Below are 13,566 nucleotides of genomic sequence, written 5' to 3'. Positions count from 1 at the left end.
CTGTCTCTGCCATAGGGAAGACCATAGACAGTCGACAGGGGAACAGATATCAGCTTCTAACCTTAATCCAATGAGGTCGCTGTGTCCATTCCTTTTACCGCCTATGCTTCTAACCCTAGTCCTACCCCTTACAATGATGCAAAAACTTACATTTTTGCTGTATGCAGACGAATCCGTGTACCGTCTAGCCTTAACCCTTCTTAGTCAGAGCAAAATAGCGCACAGAAGCAAAATGTTGTGATTTCGTCTGGCAAACGGTGCATTTCATAATTTAACCTATTTTTTGAAAGAAATGGAAATCACTGAACAAATAATGCCACTGAACAAAACATATTTATGGACCTTGAATTTACTTGGACAATTTTGATTTAATTATTTTCAGAATTTATAATTAAATATGTTAATGCTGTATTTAAAATAATCTGTACTTCTCGGTTATTTACGTCTGCAACTTTCATAGGGTTAAAAAAAAAAGTGAATCTGACACTTGCTAAGGAGATCATGGTTTTAAAATATGCTGTATTTTTATAAACGACGTGGGCTTATGATTTTTATTTATTTTATTATCATTTATAAAAGTAGTTCAAGATATTTTACACTATATTATAGATATGTACCATAGTTATGTCTCACTTCTGGGGTTTATTTTTAGCCTTAAACGTGTAATAAAGAGAGTAACTTTAAAGACTGTAACTTTAAAGAAATTTGAGCAGACCATCTATCAAAACGTGGAACTTTAAGAACCTTTCTGATCCATATTACACTAGGTTGACATATTTCTTCAAGGCCTTACAGTGTTTTCACATTAAACAATAGGGGCACTGTTTTATCTACAAGGATTGTGCTTTAAAACACTTTATTTCTTTAAAATCACACACCCATAAAATATCTTCCACAAATAACATCAAAATGTAAAACTTGAGAGTTCCCTTTTAACCCCCAAATAGATGGTTTTTATTTATTTAGCTGTTTTAATTTGAGCGGGAGGCTTAATGAGGGTTGGCATGTTGAGATCACATGACCAGCTAAATCACATGTGTTTTATTTCAGTAACCCCTGACAACAAATCTCTGCACTGCACTTTTTAACTATATATGATACAATTTTTAAAAAATAAATTTCACTAGATGAAACATCACACTGATGTTAGGTTTATTAACTCACGCCCAACTGTTCTACTAGATCCAAAAATACAAGTATTTAAAGCGTTGTTAGGTTTCTTGATGTTTATGCGTGGCTCAGCTAGTTTAGCACACGCTAGTGTGGCTCTGAGAACACGTGTCTTTGTGAAGGCAGAGCTCATTGCACTCATTGTCAGATCTGCTCTGTGACAGCTCCAGGTGAATTGAAATCATGGCCGGAGAGAATTCATGTTCAGCTTTCATATAAAAAACAACGATCCATTCATACAACGCTACTTCAATCCATCATTTCTTCTCAAGCATCACTTTAATCTTCATCTTTCCCTCCAGTTTTGCTAAGCTGTATAAAAAAAAAAGAAAACAAGAAATATGTAAAACGATCATAAGCGTGCACTACTGGTCAAAGTTTTGTGAGTTTTAAAGAATTGTATGTTTAAAAAAATGTTTACAATAATTTTCTTATGCACACCAAAACTGTATTTGTTTGATTTTGAGAAAAGAATTACAATAAAAAAACAATGTACTGTAGTATTTTTTTCAAAGTAATTAATTTCCAATTTAATGCATCCATGCTTAAAGCATTGGACCACAACCTTATTAGTAATAGTAGTGTTTCATTGTGACACTTTCATTTAAAAAAAGAAAGAAAAAAAAACTATGAACAGTGTTTACAGTCTAGTATGTTGTTGATATGATTACAAGAGTGTTTTATTCAAAATACAAAGGTCCCAAACATTTGAATACATGATTTGTATGCCATTATAACAGAATATCAAATCAAACAGCACTTACAAACAGATGACGCTAGATATGTTGTCAAAACTTTCTGAATTACATGAAACCAAATGCTACAAAGGTGAATTATAGTGGATGTATGTTCACCTCAAGTTCACACAGGTGTCCTTTAGCAGATAAACCACAGGTGGACTTCATATGAACTATGCCCAAATACTTCTGTCTATTGTTTTATTATTTAAAAAGTGCACCTTTCAAATTTCTGTGAAATGCTTGAGCTGTTTTTCTCTCAAATAAATGCCATTTGGTTTGATTTTTTTAATTGAATGTCACAACATTCAAACCATGTAGTGCGCAAATGCTTCTTGAGGCCACTGTATATTATATCTTATACATTCTATATGTATATTATATACATATACCACTTACATGCTGTTTGTTGGACAGAGAAAGGGGCAATGAATGGATGAGATCCCAGTGCAAAAGAAAAAAGACAGATTTAAGTTTATGATCATTTAAGAATGTGCAATTTTATTTTACATGTCAAATGGCATTTGTAGTAAATCTTTTCTCATCTTAACTTACCTTGATAACATCTACCCAGTTCCAGCCTCTTGGCAGTTCACCCTTATTATCTGTTCATTACAAAGAGCAGTTTCCCATCAGTGTGCATTCAAACAACAAAGCCAAACTTATTTCTTTTTTTGTTTTTGTTTTTGCCAACAATACGAACCTGTTCTCCCAATCAGTTTCCTCTTCTGTGCTTTGGTTAGTTGCTCTTTCTTCTCCTTTTTCTTACCGACAGAGGTGGAATTATTCATGACATCGCTGTTGGATATCAGGGTCTGAGAAACAATAGAGTCGTTACATTATTTACAGGAGCCGTGACAAAGTCATTGTGAATATATCTGAATGCAGCAAGGCAGTTTCCAAAGATACAAGAGACCTTCAACTGTTGCAGTGATATGCTGCTGTATTCTTTGAGGTGAAGTGAATGTAAATATATAAAGTCAAATCGATCAAAAAAAGCACTATTCCAGAGATCACAAAAAGAGCCTAACTCTTTAAGAATACCGACCACAGCAGATGTCACAGGCTGGTGGTTTTCCATGAGTGTTTCCTGGTTTTCTTTGGCCCACTCAAAAAGCGTGTACATCATGGCAGTGCCCAGGTTGGCCTCTACCTGTTCACTCAACTTGGAGAGAATGTACTGCTTCGTCTCCAGGGATCTAAAAATAGATGTTATTCTATAGAAATCCAATACACTACTATTCAAAAGTTTTTGGTATTGGTTTTCTCCTTAAATAAATTAATCTACAAAGGCTGCATTAAACTGATAAGTAACAGTTATTTTTTTTGTGTGTGTGTGTGTGTGTCTTTCTATTTCAGATAAATGCTGAGGAATTTTAATTTGTCATGATATGAGGACCAAATCAAAATATCAGAATGATTTCTGGAGGATCATGTGACACTGAAGAGTGGAGTTATGGCTGCAGAAAATTCAGCTTCGCTATCACAGAAATTAATTACATTTTTAGGAAGCATTCTAATAAAAAATGGTTGTAAATTGCAATGATATTTGACAATATTACTGTTCACTGTATTACTGATAAATTAAATGCAGCCTTTGAAAGCATAAGAGACATCGATCATCAACATTTAGAACAACTGTGTGTGTGTATATTAAAAATAATAGAACAATCTATAAACTAAAGGTTAGAACTTTTCAGCCACAATTAAAACTCTGAGAACAACTTGCATTCTGTTGTTGAAAAAAGCATCTAATGATATGTGCGGGGCAGTTTCAGGATAGCTCTCTGGCCAGGACACTTCTAGCAGGAAGGACTTGGAGTCATCGAGATCTCCTATCTACAAATAAAAAACGAAAAGGCACAATTCAGACACAAACCACAGCAATAACACAAACTTTCGGAGATGATGCAACAGTAGCGCTTAAGGTTTTTGGAACTGTATTCATACTAATAAATATTAATATTAATATCATCTCAATAGTACAATATATGTATATGGTAATAAGAACTTAATCGCATTATGCAAACACTAAAGTACATAAAAAATAAACCAAGGCACTCCTATTTATTTACATAAAAATTATCTCCTTTTCTGCATTTAATTTCTGCTCTAACTTGTTTACTAAACCAGTTGTCTTACTATATAACCAATATATAGTATGGCTCTCTAACAAATCGTTAATAATTTTCCTCAATTTTAAATCACTTTGAATAAAATGCTGAATAAATGTAAATAATCCTGCTGTCTGTACACCATCAATTAAAACATCTGTAAGGCAAAGTAAAGAGTGCCGGGTGTATTTATTATAGAAGTACTTAAGTATTTGTGTGTGTGGCAGTTCTTACCCTGAACTGGAAGGAAACAGGACTGAGCTCTTTAAAGCAATCATCTCCTTCATAGATGGAGCGCAGAGCCTCCAACTCCATCTGCACATGAACACTTCAGACTGTCACAACACTACCATGGTATTACCATGTTTTATACATGTACCAGTATACTAAATATTCAGTAGTATACAAAAATGGTATACATACAGTAATAGCACTGTGAGTTACAACCACTGTAAGTTTTATATAGTGTTAAATGTTACATTTCAAAAAACATATAAACATTAAGTTCATTAAGTTTGTGATTAGGTTAAAATACACAGCCTTCGTTAAACCTCCACACTATATTTAAATGAGCATCTTTGAGTTCATGTGCGTTAGCTTTAGCAGTATCTCTCTCACCTCCTGGTCTTCATTGGCAGTCATGTTTTTCGCCAATCCAACACTTTAAACCAGTCATAAACAGCGCTGCTGTATCAGCGGACTGTGACCAAAATAACGTTTAGACATTTAAGTTTATCAACATGCTTTAGAGTAACTCTGCTATGCTTTAACAGTCTCCAGTTTACAGAACACAGAATAATGTAATCTCACAGGAAATAGTCACATTACTGCCGCCTGCAGGACTGGAGAACAGAACTACGGTACACTGCTTCGGTAACGACCCTTCATTTACTCTAAACGGCGCCAAAACACTGTGTGTCATTGCATGGCATTGCCTGTTGTGGTATATTTCAAGTCATATGTCAGTGTAGGCCTACATAACGAAAAGTAAGAGGGAAAATATAAAAATTCTATGAAAATATGCATCTATACTCTTTAAGACCTTTCACTGACCAGTTACATTGCCAAAGCTTTAATGAGCCTTGCATAGACACAGTCTATAACTATTAAGTTTTTGAGTTCAAATTTTTCACATTTTGTTTTTATCCCCAGCAGTCCCTTTTGACTCAAAACCTTCTTTGATAATAGTAATTGTCTGAATTTAATCCTCATTGATTTTATTCTCCCATAAAAGCTCAATCTAAACATGTTTTTGCAGCAGCAGCTGTGTAAACAAGTGAGTAAAATAAAATCACACTGGCATATATAAAGACAACAGTCAACTGAACATTGCGATTTGACCTAAGGTTGGATTGTGTGTTTAAGAATATTTCATGAATGTCAAATCGGGAAAGTTTGCATAAATGTTTAAAATGTTATGCCTCTACAGGTGCTGGTCATTTAATTAGAATATCATCAAAAAGTAAAACTAATTCCATTCAAAAAGTGAAACTTGAATATTATATTCATTCATTACACACAGACTGATTTTTTCAAATGTGTATTTCTTTTAATTTTGATGATTACAACTGACAACTAAGGAAAATCCCAAATTCAAAATTCAAATATTGTGAAAAGGTTCAATATTGAGAAGACACCCGGTGCCACACTGTAATCAGTTAATTAACTAATTAAACACCTGCAAAGGCCTTTAAATAGTCACTCAGTCTAGTTCTGTAGGCTATACAAACAAGGGGAAGACTGCTGACTTGACAGCTGTCCAAAAGACGACCATTCACACCTTGCTCAAGGAGGGCAAGACACAAAAGGTCATTGCAAAAGAAGCTTGCTGTTCACTGAGCTCTGTGTCCAAGCACATTAATAGAGAGGCGAAGGGATGGAAAAGATGTGGTAGAAAAAAAGTGTACAAGCAATAGAGATAACCGCACCCTGGAGAGGATTGTGAAACAAAACCCATTTAGAAATGTGGGGGAGATTCACAAAGAGTGGACTGCAGCTGGAGTCAGTGCTTCAAGAACCACTACACACAGATGTATGCAAGACATGGGTTTCAGCTGTCGCATTCCTTGTGTCAAGCCACTCTTGAACAACAGACAACGTCAGAAGCGTCTAAAGACAAAAAGGACTGGACTGCTGCTGAGTGGTCCAAAGTTACGTTCTCTGATGGAAGTAAATTTTGCATTTCCTTTGGAAATCAGGGTCCCAGAGTGTGGAGGAAGAGAGGAGAGGCACACAATCCATGTTGCTTGAGGTCCAGTATAAAGTTTCCACAGTCAGTGATGGTTTGGGGTGCCATGTCATCTGTGGGTGTTGGTCCACTGTGTTTTCTGAGGTCCAAGGTCAACGCAGCCGTATACCAGGAAGTTTTAGAGCACTTCATGCTTCTTGCTGCTGACCAACTTTATTTAGATGCAGATTTCATTTTCCAACAGGACTTGGCCCCTGCACACAGTGCCAAAGCTACCTGGTTTAAGGACCATGGCCAGCAAACTCGCCTGACCTTAACTCCATAGAAAACCTATGGGGTATTGTGAAGAGGAAGATGCGATTTGCCAGACCCAACAATGCAGAAGAGCTGAAGGCCACTATCGGAGCAATCTGGGCTCTCATAACACCTGAGCAGTGCCACAGACTGATTGACTCCATGCCACTACCATTGCTGCAGTAATTCAGGCAAAAGGAGCCCCAACTAAGTATTGAGTCCTGTACATGCTCATACTTTTCATGTTCATACTTTTCAGTTGGCCAGGATTTCTCAAAATCCTTTCTTTGTATTGGTCTAAGTAATACTCCAAATTTTCTTAGATACTGAATTTGGGATTTTCCTTAGTTGTCAGTTATAGTCATCAAAATGAAAAGAAATAAACATTTGAAATATATCAGTCTGTGTGTAATGATTGAATATGATATACAAGTTTCACTTTTTGAATTGAATTAGTGAAATAAATCTACTTTTTGATGATATTCTAATTATATGACCAGCACCTGTATTTATTAATTACAATATTTGTTGGCTGATGTTCACATTGTTCTTCTATGCTTTCATGATTTTATGTGTGTGAGTGAGAGTGAGTGAGTGAGAGAGAGAGAGAGAGAGAGAGAGAGAGAGAGAGAGAGAGAGAGAGAGAGAGAGAGATTGCATAAAATGGGCTAGGCTGTTTAAGAAATTAGATTTTTGAATTATGATTTTTTTTTCTTCTGTGGAACAGAAATGAAAATATGATAAATGTCTCAGTAGTTATTTTGTTGTTGTTGTTTTGTCCATAAAATGAAAGTCAACTGTAACCAAAACTATTTGATTGCAAACATTCTTCAAAATATCTTCTTTTGTGTTGCAAAGAAATGTAGCAATGTTTGGAACAACACAACGGCAAATAAATATTGACTGATTTTTTATTTTTCCTTTTAATAGCAGGTATTATTGTGACAACTTAAAATTTAAGTAATCTGCTAAGTATTTACTTAGAAAACTCACATCATGTTTTATTCAAAAATGTACATTATACATTATTTGAAGCTCATCATTTCCCATTTGCATTCTAATTTATTTGGCTTACATAACCTAATCAGAACAAAACAAAATAATTTAACACCTTTTACTTAATAGTTCACATTTACATAGTAATCACAAAACAGCACAACTCACTCTGTGCAAGCACTTTCTTGGCAACATGAATGTTGATTATTTGCTCTCATTTACATGTGGAACTCCTCTGGTTTACAGGTCAACAATATGTCCTCATTGAGTCATGATTAAAGGCCTCTCTGATCACTGAGTAAAGCCACCTGCCTTTTAAGACTGAGCTGAGGTGCACCAGAGAGTCGTGGGCACAAGATTATATGCCAGCTCACTTCTGACAGCCCGATAGCCAAATTACCTGTTGGGAAGATTTACTGTTCTAATTTCAGATCTATTTCACCAGACCTCTACATGCTCTTCCATTAAACAAGCCATCCAAAAACGAGTTTATGAAAGACACAACTCTGGGTCAAAAATAAATCATTTATCATCTGTCTGCAAATGTAATATTTATCATAGCCTCATTGGGCTACAGTATAGTGTACAATGGCATGACCCTAGAAGATGGGATATTGCTCAAAGTTTTCAGTTAGTCCAGTGAAAAAGGCAGACATACTTACATAATGTAATATAATATAAAAAATGCAAAAAATAAAAAATAAAATGTTCTTGTACCACTGAGGGATTTTTATTATAATATAATATAATATAATATAATATAATATAATATAATATAATATAATATAATATAATATAATATAATATAATATAATGTAATAATAATGGTTTTACTTGCATAGAATATAGTATAAAATTATTTTTTATGTGGGGAGGCAAGAAGCCATTTCATGGCACACCACCCTCCACAAGCGTTCTGTCAAGTGCATTAACTTCTGAGCACTCTAATGCTTGATTCAGTTCAGATTCAGTCACTCTCAAAGCTTACGTGGCACACCATATGGCACTGTGGAGCCAAAAGTATATATGCATGTTTCTTTAGGCAAAGAACTGCAGGCAGCTGGCCCAAAGCTTTAACTCCCACAGTCTGAATTACATGACTGGGTCGCTCTACACAATCTCTTTTTTGGCTTGGATGTACAAAGTTGCAGGAGGCCTATTGTGTGTGTGCTGTAAACCTCTCGCATGCTTGTTTTGATTGTTTTTCTGTGTTCTGAATGGATATAACATTTCCTGATGACTGAGTAATGATAAAGCCGCAGAAACCACACTGCACATGCTCTGTTAAGAGATCCATTGTTTCATTGTGGGGCTTTTTCTTCCCTGGCCCACAGATGTTCTGCCAGCATTACATGTTGCATCACAATGGTGTTATGTGCCTGCTTTATGCAGAATTGTGGAAACAACAGAATCCAAAAGTACAGGTGAAACTATTATATTATATTATATTATATTATATTATATGTGATCATGGGCCACAAAACCAGTCATAAGAATCACGGATAGCCTATATTTGTTGCAATAACCAACAATAGCCTACATTGTATGGGTCAAAATTATAGATTTTTCTTTTATGCCAAAACTCATTAGGATATTATGTAAAGTCCATGTTCAGTGAAGATATTTTGTAAATGTCCTACCATCAATATATAAAAAAATTAAATTTTTGATTAATAATATGAATTGCTAGGAACTTAATTTTAGGGGTGCTCCGATCACAATCGGCCGATCGTTAATGCGCATCTCGTCAGTAAAGCCGGTTCTCTAATCAGCGGTAATTCCATCAGGTGCGTGATTTCACATAGAGCAGCTGTTAGCTACCACACAGAGCCGTTGTTAACTGAGAAGATGCGCCAATAAACGCTGAAAATGAACGTGGATTTGCGCATCTTCTCAGTTAACAACGGCTCTGTGTGGTAACAGCTGCTCTATGTGAAATCATGCACCTGATGGAATTACCGCTGATTAGAGAACCGGCTTTACTGACGAGATGCGCATAACGATCGGCCGATCGTGATCGGAGCACCCCTACTTAATTTGGTCAACTTTAAAGGAGAAATTATTGATAATTTTTATTATATTATATTATATTATATTATATTATATTATATTATATTATATTATATTATATAGGAGGAATATTACTTTTTGTAACAAAGTATTACTTTAAAGGTAAAATGCTTTTTAAAAGTGAGTTTTTCCCAGAATTCAAGAAAAGTCACATGCTCTGAAAGCCTATGAAATTATCATTAGCCTATTTCCCTACAGAAGCCTAATTCCTGCCACGTAAAAAAGTAAAAAAAGTAAAGTGGGTAAATCATAATTATGACATAAAAGTCCACATTATGACTGACTAAGTAATTACTATGGAATTAAAAAGTCTAAATTGTATCTCATAATTTTGAGGTTTTGTCTCCAATATGACGTCAGCATTTGTATGTTTATATTGTAATTATTTCATCATTTTTAGTTTTTAATGTCACAATTTAGACTCAATATCTCGTAATTTATGCCACAAATGTTTTTTCTTTCTTTCTTTTTTTTACTTTTCTTTTCTTTTCTTTTCTTTAAAGATGATTCCTTTTGTGGTGAAAATGGGCTTTGGCTTTCCTACATCAGTCATAAACCAACCGTCTAAAACGAGCCTGACTAAACTGAGAAACATTTTCAGACCAGCAGACCAGTTTAGGCTGTTTTAAGCTGTTTTTCTCAGCAGGGGTCTGCTGAATACAGTGATCATTGAGTCATACAGGCTATTCTTTATCACCGGAGAAAAGCCCTGGCGCGTGCTTTCAAGTGTCCGAGCAAGGCTTCAGAGTCCTTACCCTTCCTTCCTAGCTTGTGTTCTCTGTGCCTGCTCTTAGTAGGACAATTTAACGAACATATAATGGTTCGTGTGGCTCACGCAAATCGAGAAGGCAGAGCTTAGCTGACTCAGTTACATCTATTTCTTCGTTTCCTCTCACGCTGGCGAGTGAATACAGCGCGAGTCGAGACGGAGAACAGCATCGACCGCCACAGGGATGTATACCAAACACAGACAGAAAAACGGACCCATTTCATCGACACGATATGCTCTTGTAATGCTATCGCTTTTTCTCTTTAACGGTTTACTGGAAACTGTAGGCGGAAATCCTCGGGAGGAAGGTAAGACGCTGCTTTCTTACCCAGAACCTACTTGGAAAGTTGTCTTTATCAACCAGTTGCGCGCATCCGTGAAGAAGTTTTCTTGCGGGGGATACGCATTTAAATAACTTTGAAAAGTGTAGATGTAATGCGTAAATATATTGTTTGCTTGGGTTATCGTGTAAAAAAATATATTCTGAGCAATAATTCATCAGTGATTTCTCTTCCATATAAGGATGGCGATGTTGCCGACTAATGCAAGCCCACTTGATTATCTGCTAATTGTTTACACTAATGTTGCGGATGCACGCTTCAGGACTTAAGCAGATGTGATTGCAGCTTTATATTGATATCAACTGAAATTGCAAAGGCGAGGGAGAAAATGTGACAAGCAGCTAGCGAAGCTCAGACAGTGATCCTCCAGCACAGCAGTTAAAGCTGAACGACTGTTACTGAGACATTTACAAGCAGTGTTGCCAGATTGTCCAAGTATCGTACCAGAAGTTCAAAATTGTCGTATTTGGAAGAAAATTATCGTACACGAGTCAAAAGAGTTATTTATCTATTCTAAACCAACAACATTTTGACACGACCTGCAAATTACCATAATAGATAACAAGGCTTATTGTTGGACGGAAGCAGTGAGACAAAATACTATCCTTTTATTTTCAGTAACTGTCTGCGACGCGGCGCATATTAAAACATATTAAAATGCTTTTTAAGACTTGCTTAGTCGTGTCCAGTGAAGAAGGAATTTATCTGCTGCTGCGTGGTGCTGTTAACTCCACATCCGAGCCGCTGTCATCGGAATCCTGCGTGTTGCCAGATGTTGAAGGGGTTCTTGCTGTCATGGACCGCAACAGTGCTCGTTGGCTTTAAAGCAGGGCACTCTCCTGCATTCTTAACACACCCTCAGGTGCACACGAACGCATTTAGAGTGTCTGTAATGAGCCGATTTCGTGTATGAGAAAAGAAGCCCTATGTCTGCAACTACCATCATTTAAATTTTCATAAAATTCTGAGATTATCGTACATTACGGGATTTTTTTCATTATTGATCGTACATCGTACAGAGGTAAAAATTATCGTACAAATACGATAATTATCGTCCGTCTGGCAACACTGTTTACAAGTAATCTACCGGGTTTTCATCACTGGCTGCATTTTTTTTTAAAGCGCAGGAACCGACTTATTCAAAAATCCTGGAACATGCATCCGAAGTTCTGAAATAAAATGTTCTACCAGTATTTTCTTTTTAGTGGATCAAATCATACAGCGCGACACAAATTGATTTAACACAAGTCGGTTATTTTTATTAAATCAAAAACATACATCGCCAATCGAAAGCGATTTTTTTGTGAATAAAATAAATGCATCTCAAACGACAAAAATTGCGTGACGATTCGGAACGAATGACTCTGATTGGTGAATGTAAAACACTTATGATTTGGAGTGTTACTTGTTTCATTTAGAAGTGTTCTGTTGTAGCAAATACAACATAAAGATACGACATAAAAGCCTAGAAAGCCTACTGGAATCATTAAATATTTGTTCAGAAGTAGACTAAACGTTAATGTAGCCTATAATCGGTCAATTTAGAGGACCACAACCAGCATGCTTATTTAAACGCGTCACATTTCTGTCAAACCACTGAACAGCACAAAACAAATCGATTTGATCTTTAGACATTAGTCAGTCTTTCAGTTGTGTAGAACAATGATGTGTGATGTCAGCCTTAATGACAGGACTCCATTAAACCAAACTGTTATTGATGCTGCAAATCCATTAGCATACTGTCTATTATACCCATCATTCAAGAAGTTCACTTTATTAACACCCCAGATTTTCACTGAAGAAGACTGTTGGACATTTTTTTCCCCATTAAAGTGATCATATGACATTGCTAAAAAATAACATTATTTTGTGTGTTTGTTGTAATGCAATATGTTTGTGGTTTAAGGTTCAAAAGACACATTATTTTCCTCATAATGTACATTTATTGTTTCTCCTCTATGCCCATTGCCTTTCTGAAATATGTCGATTTTTACATAGCTCATAGTTCTGAAAAGCGAGGTGCACCCTGATTGGCCAGCCATTCAGTGCGTTGTGATTGGCCGAATGCCTCAAGCATGTGACAGAAATGTGATGCCCCTTAACACTATGGTGAACAGTGTTGCCAAGTCCACGGTTTCCAGTGGGGACATAATTACTGATAATGATGACTTATATTGTCTTTTTACTCGTTTTGTTGCATATCACGCTGCGTAAACATAAAACCATGTCTGCATTTTTGATTGGAGAAACGACAAACAACAAGCACTTCTCTACACTGCTCACAACTGGAATCATCAGTGTTTGTGAGTCAGATGCACCAGACTGTTCTTGCAAAGTTGGAATTGCACTACTTTATAGAAACAGACACCAGCATTGTAGACTACTCTGACAGGAAACAGTCCTTGTCCTCTGTAAAATGCTATGCACACTTCTGAATATTTGGGTTGAACTGTTCTGGAACAGTGTTGTAAATACAACTTAACTACTGTTTTCTAGTTGTGTCCTCTTTTGGAAGACCAAACAAAGTAGCTTCATTTTCAAAATGAAACACAGTGTCTCCACGACACGGCGCCAGCAGCAACAGTGAAAATAAAAGTTACACCATCTTTATTTGCGTGAACATTTAGACAGCGTTATGCAAATATTCCCACATTGTGACGTAGACATGTGGAGGCGTGTTTGAACGAGGCATTTTAGGAGGGCCTGGTTGACTCTTAACTTTTACGAAGAATATCTCTTTGGATTTGAGACTTTAGTCTTTGCAACCCTGCAGATCATCTTTATGCATCAAGAGCTTGAAACACTCCAAAGAGAAAAGAAAAATTGAAGTCGCATCATATGACCCCTTTAATAATTTATCACAGGCATCAGTACGCTGTCATTTAAA

The 13,566-nt window shown here is 36.1% G+C and overlaps 2 protein-coding genes across 2 annotated transcripts in view; one reads left to right on the top strand and one right to left on the bottom strand.

Annotated features, from left to right (window-relative positions):
* Positions 1–1,417: 1,417 nt before the first annotated feature.
* On the bottom strand, positions 1,418–4,847 carry rwdd (RWD domain containing 4). Its single transcript, XM_059535836.1, has 7 exons — positions 4,640–4,847; positions 4,256–4,336; positions 3,637–3,746; positions 2,956–3,106; positions 2,611–2,722; positions 2,307–2,512; positions 1,418–1,482 (listed from the first exon to the last, which is right to left on the bottom strand). The coding sequence occupies exons 1-6, from the start codon at positions 4,661–4,663 to the stop codon at positions 2,454–2,456; spliced, it is 537 nt and encodes a 178-aa protein (XP_059391819.1). The 5' UTR covers positions 4,664–4,847; the 3' UTR covers positions 1,418–1,482; positions 2,307–2,453.
* A 5,590-nt stretch (positions 4,848–10,437) lies between these two features.
* adam19a (ADAM metallopeptidase domain 19a) overlaps positions 10,438–13,566 on the top strand; it is a 77,377-nt gene continuing 74,248 nt past the window's right edge. The window contains exon 1 of the mRNA XM_059535748.1: positions 10,438–10,646. Within this exon, the coding sequence (XP_059391731.1) occupies positions 10,523–10,646 (124 nt within the window). The 5' untranslated portion in view covers positions 10,438–10,522. The remainder of the gene's footprint in view (positions 10,647–13,566) is intronic.

The sequence above is a fragment of the Carassius carassius genome, chromosome 3 (genome assembly GCF_963082965.1).
Source record: "Carassius carassius chromosome 3, fCarCar2.1, whole genome shotgun sequence".
NCBI classification, from domain to species: domain Eukaryota; kingdom Metazoa; phylum Chordata; class Actinopteri; order Cypriniformes; family Cyprinidae; genus Carassius; species Carassius carassius.
This window is presented reverse-complemented; position numbering and strand designations above follow the sequence as displayed.

Excerpts from the sequence above, each read along its gene's own strand:
- rwdd (XM_059535836.1), bottom strand. The coding sequence starts at position 4,663 with ATGACTGCCAATGAAGACCAGGAG. Across the intron at positions 4,337-4,639 it reads CTGCCAATGAAGACCAGGAG|ATGGAGTTGGAGGCTCTGCG; the intron begins GTGAGAGAGATA and ends GTTCATGTGCAG. Across the intron at positions 2,723-2,955 it reads AGCCTGTGACATCTGCTGTG|ACCCTGATATCCAACAGCGA; the intron begins GTCGGTATTCTT and ends ATTGTTTCTCAG.